This window comes from Passer domesticus, chromosome 3 (assembly GCF_036417665.1).
Source record: "Passer domesticus isolate bPasDom1 chromosome 3, bPasDom1.hap1, whole genome shotgun sequence".
Classification (NCBI taxonomy): domain Eukaryota; kingdom Metazoa; phylum Chordata; class Aves; order Passeriformes; family Passeridae; genus Passer; species Passer domesticus.
The window spans coordinates 89,966,282-89,990,392 of NC_087476.1; the positions used below are offsets into that span (position 1 = coordinate 89,966,282).

General features: G+C 42.2%; 2 protein-coding genes across 7 annotated transcripts in view; one reads left to right on the plus strand and one right to left on the minus strand.

Moving 5' to 3' along the window:
• Positions 1-24: 24 nt before the first annotated feature.
• Positions 25-20,634, plus strand: ANGEL2 (angel homolog 2). 5 transcript variants are annotated; one of them, XM_064414260.1, is made up of 10 exons: positions 25-318; positions 2,200-2,290; positions 4,801-5,237; positions 7,374-7,627; positions 8,858-8,975; positions 10,672-11,093; positions 12,083-12,209; positions 12,882-12,942; positions 14,813-14,976; positions 18,096-20,634. In XM_064414260.1, exons 3-10 carry the CDS (start codon positions 4,808-4,810, stop codon positions 18,248-18,250), a joined length of 1,731 nt encoding a protein of 576 aa, XP_064270330.1. In that variant the 5' UTR covers positions 25-318; positions 2,200-2,290; positions 4,801-4,807; the 3' UTR covers positions 18,251-20,634. The 5 variants fall into 5 exon arrangements, 4 of the variants coding, with proteins under 4 accessions (XP_064270330.1, XP_064270328.1, XP_064270326.1 ...); XR_010359104.1 differs by lacking the exons at positions 25-318; positions 2,200-2,290; positions 18,096-20,634 and adding exons at positions 2,894-3,155; positions 13,934-14,041 and having other exon boundaries at positions 14,813-14,948; XM_064414258.1 differs by lacking the exons at positions 25-318; positions 2,200-2,290; positions 18,096-20,634 and adding exons at positions 2,906-3,155; positions 15,072-15,386.
• VASH2 (vasohibin 2) overlaps positions 19,712-24,111 on the minus strand; it is a 34,464-nt gene continuing 30,064 nt past the window's right edge. For both annotated transcript variants that reach the window (XM_064414261.1, XM_064414262.1), the window contains exon 7: positions 19,712-22,139. In XM_064414261.1, coding sequence (XP_064270331.1) covers positions 22,070-22,139 — 70 coding nt within the window. In that variant the 3' untranslated portion in view covers positions 19,712-22,069. The remainder of the gene's footprint in view (positions 22,140-24,111) is intronic.

Genomic DNA, 24,111 nt, shown 5'->3' on the forward strand with positions numbered 1-24,111 from the left:
CCGAGGCTGGAGGTCCGCGCCGCAGGGACGAGGCCGAGGTGTCACGGCCCAGACGTGGCAGGCACAGCCCGGCGGCGGCGCGGCCCCGTTCCAGGTGCCCTGCGGGGGCACGGCCGTGGGCGATTTACACTCGGCGGGCACTGACCGCCGAGCCCCTCGCTCACACAGGCACCCGTGGCCTCTACAAATCCGTAACGAGCCCCTGGTACGCCGCTCCCAGCGTCTGCCGTGGGCTATTTCAGGCTGTGCTGCCCTAAATCCATAGGCCTGTAACGCAGAAATGACTCACGGATTTTAAAGAGGAATGCTACCAGAAAGGCAAGTTTGATGGTTATGGAATCACCATATTTTGTGTGTTGTGTCTTCTCCAGGTTCTTTAACTGGACTTCTGCACCTGGACTTCTTCCTACGGACAGGCTCTCTGCGTGCACAGGTCTGCAGCACACTTTGGTGTTAGGAAACCCTCCAGGGTTTGAGGGGCATTGCTTCCCTTCTAAGAAGCATAACATTGTGCCACAGGACCTTGTCCTTTTGTAAGATTACCTTTGATTTCTTGTCTGTAGTGGGGTCTGTACCAACGTAGATCTCACACCTCAGATCATATAAACTCGATTTTTTTAAAATTACTGTGCATGCATTCATTTAATTGCAGATGTTAAAAAAAACCAGCTTTTCCTTGCCAGGTTATTAATATCTCCGCTCTCATGCAGATCTTTGACATAAAGTATTTAACAAGACTTATTTGTGTGTTTTTGTGAAAGATAAGAGTTTTTGTACTGAAGTTCATAGTAAGCATGCGCCTCTCCTTTGATAAACATTTTCTTAAGGAAGAGGTAAGAAAGAGGACATAGCAGCTCACTTGTCACTCTCCTTTATGTTGTGAGAGGGGAAGAACATGTCTTCTACATCTTGTGCTGGTACATAGAACTTCATGGAAGTTCTGTAAGTTACCAAAAGTTCGCACATTCAAGTACTTGGGGGAGAGAGTCAGTGAGTAACTGAAGAGACAAACACATCAGGCTTAGGAAATGCATGGAGCTGAAAACAGCAAGAGGCAGGGAGACTGTTCATTTGAAGTTTGCCCAATCCCTGCACATTTCTAGGCATCTGCTGCTAATAACATCTAGAAAGCAGGAAACTGAGCTCAGTGGACCATTGATCTGAGCCACGGTGGCTGTTCTTATGTGCAGTGTAATCAATCAAAGCATCCCTCAGTGAGTCAGTAGCCTCCACTCACTAGGGAGTTTCAAAAGCTCAAATGACTCATAAAATAATTTGGCTTCTACTTCCAAATCAGAATTTGGAGATATCTAATGCTGCAGAATATCTTTTCACATGGTATAGCCAACACAAAGTAGTAATTAGATGGGAATAAAAAACCCACAATTAAGTGTTACTGGCTTATTAAGACTTTTCTAGGTCAAGGCAAGAAAATTTAGCAACACTGAGATGAGAAACAATTTGCATCATACCAATAGGTTAATCTTTGTCTTCTCTTTTGTCTGTTACACAACTTCCATACTTTTCAGCACATCTTTATTTTCATTAAAATCCAAAGCTTCCATGATTTCTTTTTTTCCAGCATCACTACTGAGATTACGACTATGTAAAAACCTTTGAAGTGACAGATCAATTTGGGTGTCCCTGTGCAGGTCAAAATACAGAAAATAACTGCATGTTGTGTGTAGATTCTGCTCCTAGAAATAACAGCAGTTGTGGTTGCTATAGCTGTGGCCTACTGTCTTCTGTCCTAGAAATACATCTAAAAGATAAGAATACAAACATTCAGAAAATAACAAACCACCAAAACACGATGGTCTTGAAAATGCAGTTGGGAGATCCTTTACTACACATGTGTTATGGGGTTAGTAGTTTCATTCTCATATGGTGAAGAAACTAACAGAAAATTGATGGGTATTTTTACCTTTCACCAGTAAGTTGTGTTCAAGAAAAGGAAAACCCAAAGTGGATCTGACACGTTGCCTAGCTAGCGTGCTCATCACTGCATTATTTCAATTCCAGTCTTCCCTACCACTCCTGGGAAAACTTTAAATGTTATTTAAAGTCACTTTTATGACAGATATAAAAGGAATGCAGAGAAACAGTATTTTACTTGATTACAGTTCCTGCACAGCATCTGCACTATTCAGCACTATAATTTTTCATGTGCATTGTGGTACGTTTCCTTATAATAAACAGGGCCAGCATTTCCAGTGTCCTCAGAAGACCTCAAGGAAGTGTTCCAAGTGCTTATTCAAGCAGCATCGGCAGAGGATTGTTGCTGCAGCTGGTAAGCAGCGGTGGGTCTGTCGGCGGGGGCTGCAGGGCAGGCAGGTCTCCCACCCACCTCTCAGGCCAGCTCTCCTCAGCAGAGCACCTTCAGCTGCATTTTGAAACCGGACAATGTTGAAATACTCGCTTGGGGTGTGGGGTTTTTTTTTCTGCAAACACTAAGCATGGCGCTGCTGCCCTAGAAATGTACTATGGTGCCTTGGAATATACGGCAGCTCTTTCCCGGCCCCTCTGACCCTGCAGGAACACACTCTGATCCCAGGGAGGAGACCACTTATGGAAACTGTCACAGAATACGCTGAGTTGGAAGGGATCCACACGGATCATCAAAGTCCAGCTCCTGGCCCTGCACATCCTCGAGGGTCACACCTTGCCTGAGACTGTTGTCCAAATGCCTCTTGAATTCGGCCAGACTTGGTGCCGTGACCACTTTCCTGGGAAGCCTTTTGCAGTGCCCCACCACCGTCTGGGTGAAGGAACTACTGCAGAGCCCAGCGTTACCTCCACCTAAACGCTTCCAAGGCCCCAATCGCGCTGCCTACACGCGGGTTTTGCGGCGCTCCGCAGCGGGCGCGGCCCCCGGCGGGCAGCGCGGGCTGGGGCCGTCACCCGCCCGGGACCGCCATGGCGGCCGGGCCGCGGCGTCGGCTGCCCGGGCTAAACATGGCCGCGGGCCCGGCCCTTGGACTACAAGTCCCAGGAGCGAGGGGGAGGGCGCGGCGCGGCCGCAGCCCGTGCGGGGGATGGGGCGGCGGCGGGGCGGCCGGAGCGCGGCGGCCGGAGCTGGCGCTGCCCTGGGCTGACCCCTTCGGGGGGCGCCGGGGCTGCGCGGCGCCGGTAGCGGGGCCCGGGCCCGCCCGGAGGTAAGCGGGGCTGGGGGCGCTGGTGGTAATGCCCGCCGTTAGGCCGAGCAGGGCCGCGGTAAACAGAGCGCGGGGTGGGGCGTTCTGCTGCCGGGGGTGGGCGGCTGCGGGGTGTAGGGGGGAGCAGTTAATCAGTGCTTTTCTTTACAGCATGTGTTTTAGTTTTGGTGGGGGTTTTTTTGTTTTTTGTTTTTTTTTGGTTTTTTTTTGTGAAGTAGTGATGCTTTTTTTGCTCTATAGTAATGCTGTGGTGTTCCGGGGGGGTGTTTTGTTTTTGTGTGTGCTGGGCTACATGTGGTGCGCTGTGGCGGAAAAGGGTTATTTCAGGACAGGCGGGTTTTGCTGCAGGTTGTATTAGCGATTAGAGGGTGTCCAAAGGAGGGCAGTGAAGGTGGGGAAGATCCTTGAGGGGAACATATGTGAGGAGCGGCCGAGGTCATTTTGAGCCTGGAGGAGGAGACCTCATGGCAGTCTACAACTTCCTTATGAAGGGAGGAGGAGGGGCAGGCACGGATCCCTGCTCTGTGGTGCCAGAGACAGGACCCGAAGGAATGGCCTGAAGCTGTGTCAGGGCAGGTTTAGGCTGGGTGTTGGAAAAAGGTTCCTCACCCGGAGGGTGGCTGGGCAGAAGCTGCAGCAGCTTCCGCAGGGAGCAGCGCCAGGCAGCCAGACAGAGTTCAGCGAGCCTGTGAAAAATGCTGTCGGGCTCATGGTGTGACTCTTAGGGTGTCCTGTGCAGGACCAGGGCTTGGGCTCAACGATCCTTGTGGGTCTCTTCCAACTCAGCATGTTCTGTGATTCAGTGATTCTGTATTTCGGCTTATTTGCTTGGTTGAATGGCAGCTGGGAGGTTCTCACTTCAGCACAACTTCAGGCATATCAAGCTTTGTTATCTTTTGCTTATAGGCTCAAAATATACTCAAAATATTATTTAAATAGTGAGGAAGCTGAGATACTATTGTCACTAAGCCTTCCTTCCTGTGATTTTGTTGAGAGACAGATTTCTTCTAAAGAAAAAAAAAAAAGAAATCCACCTTTTTCATGGTTTTAGTTGCTGAGCTGTGCTTTGCTCTCCTGGAAAAGAAGTAAGAACACAGATTTAGTCTTACGCTGGTGCTAGTGATGCCTTGAGACTTAGTACCTTTATTTCCCTGTCGTGTTGGCATTGGGATTTGAGCCAAATCAGTGGCTTTCCAAACAGAGTTCTGATGGCTTGCAGGAAAGTGGTCTTCTCATTCCTTACAAATAAATAGCCTTATGATAAAGTTAATGCAGCATGCAAAAATGACCTTTTGTAAAGGTCATTCCTCTGAGCGCTTGAAAGATCTGACACTTGAATTCAACAAGGCAGAAAATAAATTTTAAATCCTTACTGAGACGGATAGGGTTTGGATGCTAAATGGCACTTGTTAATCTGGGTGGGGGGGAAAAGGATGCAAGATCGCTTTGTAAAGTCCCATTTTGGATATCATTTAGATAAATGTTTAAATACCTTGTATATAAGTGTTTGACTATCTTGTGTGCATTAACCTGTAGAGAGAGTATCTTCTTTCTCTATGTCCTGACCAGGATGACTTTGCCTCCACGGCTTTCTACAGGCAGATGTAGTTGTGTGCTAGTAATGAAACTTGTGCTTTTTTGGTAGATACTCCATGCTGCCCCGCCATGTGCAGAGGCTGGGCAGAGACTGGATCACCCACTGGAATGGCTCCCAGATACTGGCCTTGAACAGCCCAGTTTCCAGCTGTATGAGATGGGCCGGACACTATCCTCCCTGGGCCTCATTTCCACTCCCTATTTCAGCTGATTTTTCAGCAAACTGGAGATTCCCTCCATTTTTTGGACCTTGGAGACAATTTCAGAACTCTAATTGGCACCTTGATAACTACACACAAAGTTGTTGCTTTCACCTACCCAGCCCCAGTATGAAATCTGAGGGAGAAGAACCATTGACAAAGAAGAGACGACTCAGTGACCAGGATGATACTTCAACTCCTGAACAACATACAAACTTGTGTAATCAGAAGGAAGTATCTGGCCTTTCTGTAGCACAGAATGAAGAAAAATGTAGCAGCAAGAAAGGTAAAAGATGATCTTTGCTCATTTGCCATATTTATTTGAATGCTGATATACCAAATGAGTTAGAGACGGAGCAGTAGTGCCTGCTTCTTTTGAGTTACTGTTTTTCTTGGCACCCCTCTCAGGAAAACATGTCTTTAAAATGATCCAGTTTTGTAATGCTGTTTAGTCTGCAAACTTGTATTTTGTGCTGTCAAACAGTCTACCAGAACTAGGTTTGCTGCACTTGGCAGTGGAACACAGTCAGTTGTGTGAGGGGTTGCCCAACCTGGGGAGTCCAGAGCTTGTTTCAGACAAAACTCTCTCATGTCTCTGTCACCAGGTCATGTCTGTTAACTTGGTAGCTCTGGAAAGCAAAAAGATTTGGCTGACTTGCTGTAGGGCTGAGCTGGACTGGCAGTTGTATAGCTTCATTCCTTGTGCTCTGTCTGAGCTCATAAACCCTACTGGACCTGAACTGGTTTCTTTCCAGACCAGTTGTGTTATCTGTGACTTAGAAAACTGAGAAAGAATGCACCGAGTTTTAATGGTGCTTCCAGTGTGCTTGTGTGATTTTGTTCTTACAGCTGTATTCTGCCACTGGCGTGTTGGCAAGTTTTGTGTCAGACCAGAGCAAGCAGCACATGTGCTTATCCAGATAAATACAGGAAGAAGTGCAGAGTTGTCTACTGGGCTTAGTAACAAAATTCCATTAAACTTCAAAGTGTCTGTGTTAGCTTGTTACAGATACAGTCTTGTACATAGCATCCAAATATTTTCCTGAGCCTTGTGTATACTTTACAGTTTTGTCTAGTGAGACAAATATAGGGACACAGTCAAAATTGTTGCCTTCTTGCATAAATCACTTCCTTAGCAAAATAAACTGGAAATTGTATTATGACTAAAAAGGGCAATAGATGCTATCAGCATCCCAAAGGGATTTTTGGACACAAATACCCAGAAGGCTTAGAAACATCATATTCATCTTCAGGAGCCAAAGTAAGGGACTTTGCTTCATGCCTTAATTACTGAGTCCCTGCTTGTCTTTTATCAGATAGCTTTATCTGAGAGTGTGGTTGGCACTGTGGTCCTTCCCAGTCACCCTTGATAAGGTGATGCTAATTAAAGATACCTGCTGAGGAGCAATATGGCTTCTCTCCCACCACAGAAACAGAACTTAAAGCCTTGCTGTATTCATTGCAAACATTGTAAAGTCCTCAATAATCTAAGTACAGCAATGAAAATCACTACCCAGATAGGACAGATGGTGAGAGCTATAGCTGCAGTCTGCCACTGGTTGTTAGCACAGATAACTGGACCTCAGCTTGCTCTCAGATGAGATCAGATATAAGGGGTGAAAAGCATCTCTGTGAGATTTAAGTGGAGAAATGCATTTCTTAAAAAGTAATTGGATGTCTAATGATGGGCAGATATGTTATCATGAATTTTCCTGCTAATAGTAAGTATGAAATTAAAAATGGCAGAAAGGTAAGGGGAGCCTTTTCAGAAGTTCTTGGTAATTCTGAGACTTAATTTCTTGATTTCTCAACTCACTGAGAAAAATTGGGTTCATTATTTGTCTTGGGACTCATAAGTTGCAGCTTATGGCTGAGTTTTACAGACTGTACAGGGGCTAGAGGTGACTGATGGATTCCTAACCCTTTGTTAGCCATGGATAGAGAGATCAACAAGGTGCCCATATGCTGCTCTAAGGCGTGGATCCCAGACTGGCATACATCATCTCTGCTGAGGAGGCAGTGGCACAAGGCAGTGTAAGACTCCCAACAGACTGGATTTGGCTCACCAGTTAGGCAGCCCTTCTACAAGAGCAGGGGATGTAGTCTGATTGCAACACTCTCCTTAGAGTATGCCAGTTCCCTAGTTTCAAAGCAGTTGAAATCCAGGGCATATGATGGTTTTGTGCTGTTTGTTTTAAGGTTGGGGTTTTTTTTTTTTTTTTGTTTATTTGATTGTTTTTTTTTTTAACTGATGCATATCCATCTCAAACAGAGGGTTTGAATCACTGCTAATTGAATAAGCTTTTAGGATTATTTAAGAGATTTGAAAGACAAATAGTTGTCAGTAGAATGATTTCCAAGAGCAGTAAGAAGTCATTTGGTCTATAACATAACTTTTTTCTGCTTCATGTGCTTTTAATAGGAACCATCAAAAGACACTGGGAATATTTCTGTCAGCAGAGTAAAACAATGAAAATTGCTAAAAATAAAGGATCTGACCGAAACAGTACAGGAAGTGAGGCAACATTTGATTTTACTGTCATGTCCTACAATATTCTCTCACAGAATTTGTTGGAGGACAACTCTCACCTGTACAAACACTGCAGGCAGCGACTGCTATTCTGGACATACAGATTTCCCAACATCCTGCAAGAAATCAAAGAGCTGGATGCAGATGTGAGTAGAAAATGAGCATGTGGATATTTCTTAAGAACCGATAAACTGAAGTAACAAATTCTGCTACTCTGTACTGGGATATGAAAAAACACCTCTGTGGTTTTGGTTGGTTGTAGAGTTTATTGTTTGTTTTTGAGGACACATAAACTGTTTTAAGTCTTAACCAGGAAGTCAAGTCAGTAACATTTTGCTTCAGTTGTTGTTCAGACCAGCAAAAGTTCAGTGATAGAATCCATCATGTTTGAGTCAGGAAACAGTACTGAAAAAAAGTAGTTGTATTAGGGAAGCCTCAGAAAAAGAGCCTTGTACCATTTGAAAAATGCAGTTGTGTTAGTACATATTCAGGAATCTGGAAATCAGAGTCCCTTCAATCTCTTCCTTTCTTCCTAATAAATCTATACATCCTGTACGCATATATCTTTACAGTGAGATACCTTGGATAGTTTTCTGACAGAAGCAGCTGCTCTCAGACCATGGTAGATGCAGGTGTCCTTTCCACAGAGAAATTTCTTACTAAAGGACATAGATTTTTAACTATTTCATTGGTTGGAACTGTAACCTCAAGTGAAGCAGAGATTTTCAGAATGTTGCTTGAGATTTGACTGTCCCTTGAGACCTTGAATGAGCTAATGTCAGCTGGGCAAGTGGAATGTGTTGCTGCAGTTCAGCAACAGAGATAACTTGTTTCCCTTTGGGAGCTCAGCCCTTTATCCCAGGGGTGGCTGTAGAGCTGTGTTACTGCAGCGTGCTGGGGGAAGGCTCAGAGATGCTCACAGCTAGAGTTGGAGTCAATGATCCTTGTGGGTCCATTCCAACTCAAAATATCCTGTGATTCTGTGAACTCTCCTAAATGAGTATTTTGAGTTTGATCTTTGGTTCAGGTTCTTATAATATGGAAGCCCCTTTTCCACCCTATAATATGCCATTTGCCTCTTCATCCCTTCTCCCTGAGCCTTCCCCTGAGCTGCTGAGAATGTAGGAGCAAGTTACTGTTTTGATTAAATTGAATCTCACCTCTGAAAATGTCTGAAAAATGAGGAATTTGGGGCCTTCTTCATAATCTTAGGGAGTGCTTTCTATAGAAGAGTGAATTCTTCTGTGGGATCATGGAATCAAAAACCTTCTGAGTTTGCTTTTTTTAATACCTATACAGATTGGCCATCAGAGATATGCTGTAGTAACATTTTGATGTACTTACTAATATATTTTAATTGTAAACTTTTGTCTTAGGTGCTCTGCTTACAGGAAGTCCAAGAAGACCACTATAGAACAGAGATCAAGTCAAGTTTGGAATCCCTGGGTATGATGAAACTCTCAGGACCAATACATTGTCTTCTCCCCTGCAGGGGTAACTTGTTACCCTGTTACCCCTCGAGAACTCAGTACCAATTTCCTTAAAAAAAAAAAACAAAAAACTCTTATAGATTATAGAATCAAGTGTTTTGCTATCACATGCAACAATGTTGTGTATCCTCTTTTATAAATTCATCAAGTGCTCTCTTGAAACCACCTTAATTTTTTTTTACCAGTATTCTTGTTGGGAAGCTCTTCGAGGGGATGTTTTTTCTGCCTTGAAACCTTCCACATATAAATAACACTGAATGTTATCCATGGTCAGTATATATTCATTAGAGTTTTATACAAGTGCTGTCAGTCAGTCTGAATAGACCTGATTTTATGGAAGGGATGTGTTGCTGAGGATTGATTCCATGGTGGTTTAAACTGATCTAAATCTTTTATGCCATGCACCATCTTCCAGTCCCAGGGCCCCACTTCCATCCTGGCAGTGGTTCTTGTCTGATGCCAGGAGGACATGGTCAAGGAGCAGCCCTGGACTGATACTTTTTTTCTTTTTTCATTGGTTGAGGTAGTCTAGCTCCTAGAATTCAGTGTTTGCAAAGAAGAGAGTAATGGCAGTACTGATTGAAATCCACTTGAAACATGAAACAACACTGGGAGACCAGGCTTGTGGGAGCAAGTGAGCTTATAACTACTGTACGGGAGGATGTGGAGCTTGCTTTAGCTCTTCCTTTCCCCTTCCCTAACTCCCAGGTGCATGTCCTGCCCCTCATCCTGGGCTAGTTCTGGCACTCACTAGTGAAATCCACCAGTCCAGCAGAATGCTGTCCAGACTAATTTTATTTTTCTGGGTTAGTTTTCTGTTTGCTTACTGAGTTAGCACTAAGTGCCACAACAAGTGGCAGGAGCAGCATGGCCTGAATCTTGGAGAGGGGAATGGGAATCCCCTGTTCCAGCACTGGTGTGGGCTCAGATCAACTCACCCTACTTCACTAAGGCTGCACTTCATGAATTCATATGGTCTGGGCAGGGCAGAGAACATTTTAAAATGGCAAAAACTAGATACTGTTTCAAGATCTAAATTTTTTTCCTTACATAGATAAGGTCTTGTTTAAATCACCTCTGCATAAAATGAAGAAACTGGCAGATCACTATTTCTAGATGGACTTGTTTGAACTTCAGTGTGGTCATTTGATAAGTGTCTCTGTTTCCTTGGTGAAAGCTTGCCACTTGCTGCTCACTGGATAATTGCATAATTATGTAAATACATTTGAGACCTTTGTTCCATGAATAATTTTAGACATTGTGTAATGACCTAGCATGATTAAGGCTTTTGATTGGTAATGCTTCACTGGTATTACTCCTAAGCCATTCTTGCAGCATCCAGAAAAAGCTTCAATGCACTAGGCCACTTCTGTGTGCCTTTAGGGGGGTTTCTTGTTGGTTTGGGTTTTTTTCCAGATGAGAAGATAAGAACATGACTAGTATCTTAAGAGTATGTAGATGTTTACACATTGCATAAGGTATTGGACCACATTTCCTGTCCTGCCTCATCTCAGCTAAGATTAGACTTAGTCTCATTAATAAGTCTATGATCAGACTTCATACAGACTTTGGTGCTTCAGACTGGGGGTTGACTGTGGTGTGAGAAAAGCAGCATGAGATCTTTCTGATTTTTTGTTTGTTTGTTTTAAAATCTCTATTTATACAATAGTATTTTATATTCTTAATTGCCTTTCTTGCAGGATATCACTGTGAGTATAAAATGAGGACAGGCAGAAAGCCTGATGGCTGTGCCATTTGCTTCAAAACTTCCAAATTTAGCCTGATTTCCTCAAACCCAGTGGAATTTTTTCGCCGTGATATCCCACTCTTGGACAGGGACAACGTTGGACTGGTGTTGCTGCTGCAGCCCAGATTTCACTGTAAAGCCAATACTGCCATCTGTATTGCCAATACACACCTGCTGTACAACCCAAGGAGAGGGGACATCAAACTGACCCAGCTTGCAATGCTCCTGGCAGAGATTGCCAGTGTTGCCCCTCAGAAGGATGGCTGTTTCTGCCCAATTATCATCTGTGGGGACTTCAATTCTGTTCCTGGCTCTCCATTGTACAGATTTATAAAGGAAGGAAAGTTAAATTACGAAGGACTTGCTATAGGAAAGGTAGGCTGTGCTTCTCACATCTCACCAAAAAAATGGTTAATGCTGATTAAAGAGAAGTCTTTGAGTGGTGGTGTGATTGTTTCCATTGCAGTGCCTCTCTTAGTGCCCTGTCAGCAGCCTGCAAAGCAAAAGTTATTGTGGTTAAATAAGTTTGGATATATTAGCTTTGCCTTAGGGAATATTGTGTCCTCTCCCAGCATTCTGAAAGGAAAAACTCACCAACAATCATTCCTGAAATTTAGTGAGTCCACAGAACGATTGTATCACTGTGTTTGGATGATTTTATCACTGTGTTTAAGTGTTCCAAACTTTAAGTAGGATAAAATAACCACTTAATCAAAAACCTACTGTGTTCTCTGTGGGAAGATGACTCTTACTGTAGATAAACTTGGTGGCTACAGTAATTGTAGAAGCAAAGCTGCAATTAAATGCTGAATCTCAACTGCTTCATGTTAAAAGATGTCTTGTTGTGAGCTCTTGTATACAGCTGTTGGATGTGTCCCATGCTATGTAACAGGAGTGACTGAACTACATAAAATGAGGAAACATTAAAAAAAATAGCCCTGCTGGGTGTTCTTTGCTAGTGGGGACTTGATTCATGCCCCCATTTGACTTGACTTGCTCTCAAAAGGATCAGGATCCTGCAGCTGAAGTGTGTGCTGGGTAGCTCTGTATGCTGAGCCAGTGCTCACATTGCTAAAAGTGTCCTTGGAAGTGTCTCAGTGTCACAAGAACCTGCAAAGAACTTGTTGCAGATAAACAGAGTGGATGTACATAACAGGTGTTATTTTTACAGGGATTTACTCATTGTAATTATTCCAAGGGGCTGGGCCTTTTTCCTTAAACTTTACAAAAAATGTTCACTTATTTCAGGTTTGTTTGGTGGGTTTTTGTTTTGGGGTTTTTTTGGGGTTTTTTTTGGTTTTTTTTTCTTTTTTTTGATTTTTAATCAGATTTTTGTATGTAAAAAAGCTTGTTGTCTTTCTCAGGTCTCTGGACAAGAACAGTTTCCAAGGGGACAAAGAATCTTATCTATTCCAATTTGGCCAAAAAAATTAGGTATTTCACAAAACTGTGTATATGAAATAAAACAGCAACAAAAGGAAGAAAATGCAGGTCAGTTGTTGAATTATTGAATTTTTGTGAGCATTTGAAAGTATTATTCAGCTAGTACTGAAAACCATACGTTCTGTTTTACTGGGGGAAATACAGTGAGTCTCATGCTTACAAAAATTTCTTGTTGGGCTCATTGGAGTGTAAAGTGATTTATTCACATAAACTTTGCAAATTTGAATCTTTATAAGATAATAGTTCCAAATTTCCCTTCAGGAATTGGTGTGCAATGTTTAAGCTCCTGTGTTTGCATCCTGAAAGCCAGCTGTGCTGTGATTGGGAAAGGGAGGGGCAGGAATGCAGCACATGGACATAGTGTGGACCTGCATTCTGCCTCTGTTTTTATGAATTACAGTGTTGGCACTTCATGGAACAGTTTGGAAAAGCAAGTGATTCCTTGCTGAGTATGGCTATATTTTTAATCCACTATTTTTTCCTTTGACAGAAAAAAACAGTTTTAAATTAATGGGACATCATATAAAAGAGTCTTTAGAGGGGATGTTACTAATGGAAAAGAAGAATTTAATCCAGCTTGGTGAATTGTATCTTGCCTTTTGAAAAAAAAAAAAAGTGTACTTAAAGATACTTTTTTTTTTAACTGTAGCTTTTCTGTAGCTCTTCAGCATTTAAAATATTCTATTTTAAATATAAATTCAATTGATTTTTATTTTCCAGGAGAAAAATTGGAAGCAGAAAACCCAGACAACACTCAGGAGATTGTAATAGCATCTGAAAAGTATGTATTGGGGAAAAATATGGAAGCCCTTGGCTGGTTACGTGGGGGTTGGTTTTGATTTTAGACCAAATTTATATGTGATTCCAGCTGTGGATACCTGATGATCACCCGACCCCATCTGCCCTTTTGGCAAAAACATCATTGCTCATTTAAACATGAAAAAGATGATCAGACAGCAAAAGACTAGACTAGAATAATGGAGTGTGTGTTCTTCCAGGAACTTGCAGATATTTTTCCAGAATGCAGGGCTGAGGTATCAGTGCTGTTTAGAGGGTACTTTCTGTCTGCTCATTAAAATAATACTTCTGGCATTTTTTGTCACTTCTTGACATAAACAGAACATCAGCCTCTGTAGGGACATTGCAATAAACATGGGAACTTCAGTCCAGTTGCAGAAGCCATGTTCTTAAAGTGGGAGAGGAATAAAATAAGCCAGTGTTGTCCAGCTGCTAAAGTATTGGCACTTCTCTTTTTATTTTTTTTGATACACTGGTTTATGGATGTATAAAATCCTATAGCAGATGTGAAACTGGGAGGAAGTAGGGAACAGAACTAGAAAGGTCATAAAATCTTCCTTGTCATGAGTTCCGTGGGAGTATTTAAGTTCTTTGAGTCTGAGAAATGTGGAATATTATGGATTTGGCAGTACAACTTTCAGTCAGAAGGAGGAAGCCATGGCTAGAATGCTGAGGAGGAAGATGTAACTGCTTTTTGAAAGCAAGAATATATTAGCATTTGCCAATCTGGTAAAGGCATATAAAGTAAGGCATAGAAGAAGGAAATTGCCCTAAATGTATGAATGGCATGGTAGGCTCCAAGTCAGCTATTTCTTACCAGAAATAAGATCTTGGTATCACTGCAGATATTAGAACGCTTGGTGATGCTTGGTGATGAAAAAGGTGTCATGGTATTTCTGAGAGAAGAAGTAAATAACAAACAGGAAGCCCTATGCTATGGTTTAAATCTATAGCATGCTGAATGTTTCTTGCAGGGCTTTTCCCCCTCATCTTAAAAGGGATGCCATGTAACAAAAGCAGAAATTACTACTTGTCTGTGTTATACCAACTGGCATGTTTGTCTCTGCTCTGAATCAGGCAAGGTAACATGCTGATTTTTTTTTCTTTTTTTTTAATTGCTTGAATTTCAACTAGAACACATTGCAACCTAAGTTTAAAATGCAGGATGAGACAAGTAGAGCTGAGGGATGGATGATTTGTAGAGATGATGGAAGCAAATGTCTGAGAGACAGGAGTGACACCTTTTTTTTGCTGAAAGGTGCAGTTTGGCAGTTTGCTTTCAAGATTGAAAAGACAGGTGAGACAAGATGGGCTGAACTGAAGAGGAACAGACAAATGATGGGGAGACAGAACATGGGACCCTGAGTGGAGGGAAGACATAAGCATAGCCTAACTTGGAACTTGATACCTCTAGCTTCAGGGAGGAAAAAAACTCCTAAAAATCTGAATTTCTCTTTATGCTGAAGGGTCTGGTTAGATGAGTTTGTGTTTGTTGCTTTCATATGAGCTGCTTTCATGGATATTTTTGCCTGCGTGTCAGGGAGAGATTGCTGAGTGAGGACATGTGAATGCTTACAGAATGTATATGGAGTTAAAAGCTATCTCTAAGTAAAATGTCAGCTAAACCAGTTCTCATCAGCAATTTTACTTGAAAATGCTGCCTGCATTTTGCCTTCAGAGTTTTAGACCTCTCACACAAAAGGCTGTGGAATGGTTTGCAGGAGAGAAACACTGGTTTGCATATCCAAATAATTCATTTTGTTTGTAAGCAGGAACTATTTGGTATTTCTTCACTGCTTATTCCTTCTTGGTAATGCAAGAAAATAAAATTCTTTTTTTTGATGTCTCTTTAGGTTGTCTTCAAAATTGCGGCACCATTTTAAATTGTCTTCAGTGTATTCTCATTACTTCCCTGAAACTGGGATACCAGAAGTGACAACTTGTCATTCCCGAAGTGCTGTCACTGTGGATTATATTTTCTATTCTGCAGCAAATGATGATACTGCTGACCAGCCAGGTAAGGAAACCAACTTTTAATTTTCATAAATGCTAAATAAGAATATTTGTTTGCTGTTTTAAGAGAAGTGTAGTGATGATTTCATCCATGTGAAGTTCCTCACAGGTTTGTGGTAGTGCTTTGAATGTCAGGTGTTACCTGAGAAACGTGGCTGGCCTTGTCTGCTCATCACAGCCGGACTTGTAGTGCCACACAGGGCAAACCTTTTCATCTGAGTGAACATCTCTGTGGTTCCTGTCTCAGCATGGAGACAAGCTGGAGGTACAGGAAAGCAGCAGTGGAAGTAGCACCTGAGAAGTACTGCTGTCAGTAATGCAGGCCAGACCTACAGCAAGGCAGTATTCCCCATCATCTGATCAACACAATGGTGAACAGCAATTTGTGATGTGCATTAAAAGTGATAAACGAACCGTTTCCTGGCAGTTTACTTCTCAGCTTGTCTTGCAGTAATTTCTGCCAAGTAACAGACTCTTGGCCTTTGCTCTGAGCACGGTCACTGGCACAGGCCCAGCTGTCACTCTCTGGTTTGCAGTTGCAGCTAAAAGTCACCAGATGGTGCAAGAAAGTCACGCTTCCTCTGTGGGAATTTCGTGATGGGTATCATAGTGTTTCTCCAAGCTTTACTGCTCTGGGATTCGCTCCATGGGTGCTTCTGAGCAGTTTGCTTTCCATGCCCTCGTGAGTTCTGTGTTTTATGCCATCAACAAACATCAGTGCAGTGCTAGCACATAAATGTCTCTGCAGAACTTGGAGCAGAGAAACCTGAATTCCATTCCTGCTCCCACTGTACAGTGCCACTGATTTTTATAAATTAACATTGTTTTTTTCAGTATGTGGAATGAAAACACCACCTTCATCTCTTGTAACTTGAGACTAGATTGTTAAAATTCATTGAATCGATTCACAGAATCTTATTTGTCATAATGTGCACAGTAAATGCTACTTAATGTAAAATGGCAAATACAAAAGCTTTGACTGAAAAGCCACAATATGGGAAGTATTTAAATGACCTTGGAATGCCATGTGATTTAATGGAGTGCTGTGTGATTGCAGAGTGCATCTCTGCACAAAATTTAATCCTAATTCACCTGTTTCTATATTTTTTTGCACCATCATTATATATATTTTTTGCATCATCAGCACCATCATTGCTTCAGCAGAGATGCAGCACTTTTTTCTTTTTGCACTTGTTTTTCAAATAGATTGTTCCTACATCAGAGTACAGAATGGAACCAAACTTGAATTTTCCAACTACTTTAAACTAGTACAGTTTTTATTCATGAGCTCTTAGAAATTAAGCCTGGTTTGGATTTTCAGTTTTCTAATGACCTGGCCTCTGTATTTAAAGCTGCCAATGTCTGTACAAGTGAGTTTTAAATGTGGTCTAGGCTCACAGATTGCTTTTTTTCCATTTAAAGGGTTTTATTTTAAAATATTCATGCTTTATTTTGTCATGTTTATCCAGATACTTGGTTTGGTATTCAGGATTTCCTGTAACCAGGGTTCAGTATCTACCTGAGTCCTGTCCTGCAGGGCACAGCTTTGCTGAGTGTACTAAGTGACATTAACCACTGCATGCAGACCAAGCTCTCTGTGGCAACAAACTGCTCCTTTGTAGATATACAGATGCTGTCACAAATTATAAATTTGTCTCAAGACCTGGTGGACATGTGCTCTAGAGCTGCCAAGAGATCTTTGCAGTAAAAAAGCTTTTCTTTAAAGCAGCAAACAGCTGCTGGGTTGTTGAAGGGCTGGAAAACTGGCAGATGGCAAAGGATGAAGCTGTTGAACTCTCTGAGGAGTTCAGCTCTTGCTGGATAGTCCTTTAAAGTATCTCTTGGGCAGTCAGTACCAGGGTGAGCCAGGAAGTTCTGAATTTGCTGAGAACTTTCACACAGAAAGTGTTTCCGTCAAAAGTTACAGCTGCAGTTTGTGCTGGTCCTGAAAGCACTCAGCTTGCCCAGGATCATCTCTGCCCTCTAAAAGCAGTAGGTAGGGTTGCTGAGTAGTTGTCCAACTTGAATACATAGCTCAGGAAATCTAAATTTTACACATCATGGAAGGATCTCAGTAGAATTTCTCCACCTGAGCTGAAAAAGCTGGTTGCTCTTTGATGATGGGCAAATCATGACTGACAAATCTAGTGGCCTTGAGGGGCAGGACTACAGTAATTGTAGAACAGGGAAGAACAATTGAATATCTGCCTGGGCTTGTGCAATGCATTTGACATGGTCCTGCCCAGCAGCTGGAGAGATGGATTTGGTGGCTGCACCACTCCATGAATTGGCTGGAAACAAACAGTTGCCATCAATGCTTTAATGTCCAGGTGGAGACAAGTGACATTTCTCAGGGATCAGTATTGGGACCAACGCTGCCCTATCCCTGCAAGTGTCCAAGGTCAGGCTGGATGGAGCTCTGAGCAACGTAGTCTAGTGGAAAGTGTCACTTGCCCATGGCAAGTGGGTTGGAACTTCATGATCCCTAGGATCCCTTCCAACCCAATCCATTCTGTGTAATTGTGCAGTAATTGCAAGGCTCGAGTCATGTTCACTCTTGCATGAGCAGTGTGGTGTTTCATCTGGGGAAGGAGGTGGGGGTGGGTTTCTTAGGCAGTTATAGGAATAGGGAGCAGGAAATAATGGAGATCCCTTTCTTACAATGAAAGGGAACAGAAAGCCAGAATACCTTCATCCTTAGGAGCAAAAGTATGATCTGCCTGCTGGGGAACTGTGTGCTTAAGGATACAGAAATAAAATGTTATGTGACCAGTAACTCTAAAAAGATACATACCTTCACAAATGTCAGCTGTTGTCTAAAGTAATGGACTGGATTATATGAGGCTTTCTCAGGGGAGTTGAAATGAACAAATAAATGCATTTTCCTTTTTATTTCTATTTACCCCTCCACAAAACAGTGTCCTTCTGAATACTTTGAGCTCTACTGATGAACCTCTACTTTGAGTCGTAAAAGAATTTCTGAACTGTCGTATTGGTGATTTTGCATGGAACACGAACAGCTGTGCATTACTGCTGCCATACTGTTTTTCTACATCTATATGAACGTGTAATATTTTACCCACACTGATAAACATTGCCTTTTGGTTTGTTTTTTTCTAACAGGAGCAGAGGATTCTTTTTGTGGAGGTCTGAAACTTCTTGGCAGGCTGGCACTTCTAACAGAGAAAGATCTTTGGACTGTTAATGGTCTTCCCAATGAAAAGAACTCTTCTGACCACCTGCCACTGCTAGCAGAGTTCAGGCTTATTGAACGGTAATATCCAAAGGACTTGTGGTGTAGGTAAAGTTCCCTTCACCTTCTCTCTCTTGGGATGATTATTATTTTTTTAAAAGGTTCATTCAAGCACTGCTGGTCCGGTTTAAATAAGTGTTCCTGCATGCTGATTTATTAGTGTTGTGTAAAGTAGACTTTCTAAAGGGACTTCCTTTTTTTTAAAAAAAATGTTTAATTTACTTTATGAAGTCTTTTAGGGAGAAAAAGGATTTTACATTAGCTTCCTCTTTGATAAAGGAAAACATCTGTGCCAGACTCCAATGGCATTATTTTTAATTAATACATTGTAAATGATTTTTATTGTAAATCACAGTAAAAAGGACTATTCTGAGAACTGTGTGTTTCCTCAAGCAAAGGGAATGTGTTTGTGTGCCTGCAGCATTTTATAATGAATTGACAATAATGTTTTACTACAAAGGTGCTTTGTGGACACTTCTATCTTAATACTCCTGCAAAGGAATTTACTCAGTGTTGTCAGTGCAGAGGCTGCAAGATTGAACTTTCAAAGGAAGAAAGGCATATAGGCAAATACTTATTCTTTATTTGCTTAAAATTCTAAGGGCTTATATATAGGTAGCATTCACTGAAATCTTTTTTAAAATAAAGAAATCTTTTTTCTGAAATAAAGCTAAGCTTAATGAGCACACCACATCACAGGAAACTTTACTGATCTATGCAGGAGCGAAAAAAATAGCCCTTGACATCTTGAAGTTTCATACATATTGAACAACTGGTGACAGGGTGGGGTTTTTTTTTCCATTGAGTTATTTAAAAGCCCAGGTTCTGTCTTAAAATGACAGATCCTGAGGTTATTAAATTATCATGGTTTTATATTTACTCTTACTATGCACTCATAAACATTCTGTATAAAATACAATTTACAAAGTAATTAAAAACCACCAGGCTGCCTGAATAGGAAATGTAGATGGGGCTGGAAACAAATCTTGTAACTTGATCAAACGACACATGGATGTGTATGTTGAACCAACTTGGAAGTAACAGAATTGTCTTTCAGTGTAGTGCTGGAAAACCTGCACCCATTCAGACACATTTGTCTCCCAGAAGCACTTGTGGAATTTTCATCTGTGTTGCCTTTCCCAGACTGCAGACAACTGCCATTAAAGAAGCTCCTCAGTCCATTACAAAATATAAGCACCTGCCAAAACATTCAGCTTACATTGCTGCAAATTTGATTTTTGTCATAGGTAGTTGTAATTGAACACAGTAGTTGTAACTTTCTTCCACCTATTAACAGTGAGGTTGATGCTGAGGATGACAACCTGTTTGATCCTGGCTGCTGGCTGGTTTCAAGCATCTGAGTAATCTCATAGATGCCAGCATACTTAGATACAGGCAGCAAATTTCTGGGTACACCCTCATTACAGCTAACCCTTTGTAGCAACCCTTGTTAAGAGCAAAAACAAAAAAAAACCTACACGAGTCATAAAAAAAACACTACCATGATACTTTTATTGAAGTTTCATGCTGTGCATATACAAGTGATGAGAAAAAGCCCAAAAAGTCATGCATGTTTTTCTATACTATTTGACCACTTTGCTGTCACTTGAACCACACTTAAGACAAATGCCATCATAAGCAAGTTTCAAGAGAATATTTTAGCAGAACTTTAAACAAGGACTAAAAGCAATTTGTCAACACACCTCTACAGCATTAAAAAGCTTCAGTATCAGTTAAGAGAAAATAAAGTGTGCTGGACAAGGATAGAAACTATATACAACCATTATTTGAGCTGAAGTAAACCATAGTTTCATAGAAAAAAGTTGCAACATACCAGATAACATTGTGCTATAAGATTCAGCTCATAAAAAGTTTTCCCACATAATTTTACCCATGAGAAGTCATTTTAAAAAATTATTTAGGTCACAAGACACTGGGCAGCACAAAGTTTGAAACCAAAACTCTGCAGCTGATGTCAAATTACAGAAGAATTTCTACCAAAAGAGTATTTCCCTCTCTTCAGCTTCACTCCTTTATAAAAAAAAATCCTTACTGTGAACACAGGAGTGGAAAAGTTTAGAGAAGGAGGGATGGGAAAGGCCCTCCTGTTACTGATATGGTAAACTTGGATAAAGAGGGGTCACACTTTCAAAAAGTTTTCTTTCTAGAGCTTCTGAAGTCTTAATTAGTAGAAAGCCTTTCATTGGCTGTAGAAAGTTGCTGGGTCTTGGCTTTTTCTTCCTGTCCTAGGCAAGTGAAATTCAGTTTTTTTGAGCAATGAGGTCTGTGAACAAGCAATTCATTCCTTCTATATTCATTCATTTTTCTGGCTGATGGAAATGTTCTAGGAGCTTGAATCATTCCATTTGAATAAGCATTACTGTCAGTCTGTAACAGCATCCATCTTCATCGAGATCCCAAAAAAGTAAGTACCCAGGAGGGGAGGTACACCAGGCCCATGGCAGCATCATCGATGAGCACAGCACAAAGGGTAGAGGTTGGACATGTACAATAATCCAGTTTATATTTAGGCACCTAGTGAAATATTTCCAGGAATGCAGCACTCAAATGCTTCCAGAGAACTTCACTAAGTCGAATGGTGGACCCCAGTGAGTCTTACCACGTCACTTGAGAACACTGCTGTCCATCACAGGTCCTTAGCCAAGTCTTACAACAAAACAACTGAGCAGGGAGGAAGCAGACAAGCTTGATTTTCATCTATTTCAGTCACACTTCCTTATTCAAGTCTGACTAAGCAGTAGTTACTACAACACATGTAGGAAAACTCCCTGCACAGCACAGCAGAAGGTTTAAATTCAGCCTGCCATGCCTGATTTAATATAAGGTTTCAAGGCATCACCATCAGAGACTGCCTTTCAAAGACAAGATTCAAATATGCACATAAATGTGGAGAGAAAAGCACATGGACTCAGGTTAGCAATTCCCACAGTTTTTCCATTATTTCAGGTACTACATATATGAGAAAAAAGCTGACTTGTCTCTACAAAACAGCAATCTCTGTGTTTTGTGCTTCAGCGGTGTAGTTCATAAAGACTAAAAGCTTGTGACAAAGTACAAAAAAAATTATGAAAGTTTAAAAATTCATTATTCATCAATTATCATCATTTAAAAAACCCCAAACCTCGTATCTTGCCTAACAAGATGTCAGTGTTAAGAACACAGTTGCAGATTACTATTACTTAACATCTTTTGGCGACATGCAAAAAACAATAATACAGGTGGCAGTAAAACATCCAGTGCTGTTTTAATACTCCCAGTAATGCTGGGAAACAGTACAAATCGGTTAGAAAACAATAATACTGACAGTTTTGCATATCTATTAAGTCTAGTGAGGTAATATTGATACTTTAAAAACTTATGCCACTTCTTCACTGCTTGCTTTTATTGCTGAATTAAAGATTAATAGTGAATATGATTTTATTTAATTGCACTGCACCCCAGCATATCTTAATACTAAGAATATGATTTGTTAGTTACTCCAATGCAACCACCCAGCACAAGGCCAAGTTCAATTAACACTTGTACAGGGAAATTATATTTGAAGAAACTCACACCACTGAAGTCACCTGCTACATGATGGGAGAGAAAAAAAAATCTCATATCCCAGCAAATCTAATTTTAGGTTCTCTTCACTGATGCCTTTTCTATAAATTGAAATAAATACTGCCACAAAAAAAAATTACCCCCTATTTTCTAGGTCAAACTTTTATTGTGAGAGTACATAAGTTAAAAAACAGTCCCATTCCTTTTTCCTTCCAAGGGAGTGCAGGTAAAGTGCAGCGGCGGCGGCGGGGAGCCCTGTGGAGCCCGTGGCACGGCTGAGTCAGATGCGGAGCTGGTAGCCCACCTCGTTGAGTGTAGCCAGGTCTCCTTTCTTGTCCAGCACCGCCGGCCTGCGCACAGGGGAGGGAAGAGGGCGCTGCAATCCCGTGCAGGTGTGGAGAGCACGGCAGCCACACCGGGACAAGCTCGCCTCACAGGAGGGTGGATAGAGCTAATGTCATCTGAAACACAGTCCTGGTAAATCTGCTACAGGAACTACTGTGATAGAGCTATCTGTGTGTCGGCTCTGAGGCCACCAGTGAAGGACAGGCTGAGCCGTGCTGGGATCCGGGATGTGAGCCTGAAGCACCCCCTCCTCCTGACACGAGGGAGGGCCTAAATGAGTAGCTACGACCAGACACACCCCACCCGTCATCTACCCCGGAGCAGGACTCCAGCTTTCAGAACAAAGCCAAAACAGCTGAGAGCAAACAGGCAGGGCCTCTGACATGGCCACTGCGTGTTGGCTCTCCCCCAGCCTGCCCCCTCCTCCTGACTGGGTCTGTGTGAAGGGCTGGAGACCACCAAACAGGGTGGACTCCCTTCAGCCTCCTGCCATTCGACATTCTGGTACCATTCACCTGAGCAATCACACACACATGGATGCTGTTAGGCCATTTAAGTATTCCAACAGCCTGAACCAAAGGAAACCTTGAGCTATCATTCTCTTTTTAGCAAGCAATTGAAAAGCTCCTGCAACAAAGTTGTCAAACCAAAACTAGCCAGCTGATTTATAGTCTGGAAGTGTCTAATCTGAGAATTTATTGCAGGCTCTTGGCTGCTTTCACACTAAGCCGTCTGTTTGCTTTTCTAAAGACAGACATTGTTTAAAGCACACATTTCTCTAGTACTCCATAGCACGTCTGCTTCCCTGCAGAAACACAGCTAAAGCCCCAGCAGTACAATGGGAGGCTGATCATGGCTCCAGTGCTTTCAGCTGCTCAGCCCTGGTTTCCAGCTCTGTGTGCTGACTCTTTGCTCACTCTGCAGCAGATGTGACCCCTGAGTTTGCACAGCCAGGCTGGCGCTTATCTCCCCGCTGCAGGCTGCCAGCCCATTCCCACTGGAGCAGCTCAGGGCAGGCAGCAGGCCCCAGAGAGGCAGCAGTGCCACAGGCAGGCTGGAAAGCAGGCAAAGCCCAGCCATGCCTGTGGCACGCTGCTGGGGCACACACCAGGGAAGAGCTGTACTCCTGCAGCCCCAAGAACTGAGAATGTATAGCTCACACATACTGTGTGCAACAGAGCCTCTGAAATATTTTTTAATTCCTCAATTCAATAAGGATTTTTTTACTTTTTTCTTTTTAAGAGCAGAACTGCTAACACCAGATCCCTCCTGAGAATCTGCACAGCATTTGGGGCATCTAATGCTCTTCTGCCTAGTGGCACATTGAATGACACCTGTTGCTTTGCCATTTATCTAAGCACCTCTCATAATAACCTCACCATCCTCACTGTGGTACTACCCTGCACCATGCTTCTTGTTTGTCTCAGTTTAAATAATTCACAGAAGTGAAGGAGTCTTCACTGGTCCCTCTCACTTGCAGCAAGGGATCACACTTAAAAGAAATCACTATAAGGTAATTTGCATTTTTCCACATTATTCCTTCCAAGCAGATGGGATTTGGCTAACCAGTAAACAAGCTACAAGCTGCATCCCTCAGAGCTTGTGTAGGAGTCAGAGACCAGCAAGAGATGCACTGTATGAAATTTCCAGTGTCCTTCCTTTCCCCTTCTCTCCAATTTAGGGATCCTCTTCACACCTTTTTCTCCCTTTAATTAAGGTCACAATATGGTTTTAATTAAAGCATGCCTGGATGGTAGTACCTTCTCTGATTATCCAGGAGAGATGGGGAGTCACTGTACACCCATGATGACATGCCTATTTCCACCCATCCACAACTGTCTGTAGTTTTTAGCTACAAATAGACTGTCCTCCATAAGTTTCAGGAAAAGACAAGACTTGGACCAGAGGCACCACAGATCCCATTCTCCTTGGCTGGCAAATGGCCTTACTCCAAACATCCCTCTGAGGCCAGGGGCC

Coding starts and splice junctions, on each gene's coding strand:
- ANGEL2 (XM_064414258.1), top strand. CDS start 2,917: ATGGCGGCCGGGCCGCGGCGTCGGCTGCCCGGGCTAAACATGGCCGCG. Junction 7,628..8,857: donor TCAAAGAGCTGGATGCAGAT/GTGAGTAGAAAA, acceptor CTTTTGTCTTAG/GTGCTCTGCTTACAGGAAGT. Junction 12,943..14,812: donor ATTGTAATAGCATCTGAAAA/GTATGTATTGGG, acceptor ATGTCTCTTTAG/GTTGTCTTCAAAATTGCGGC.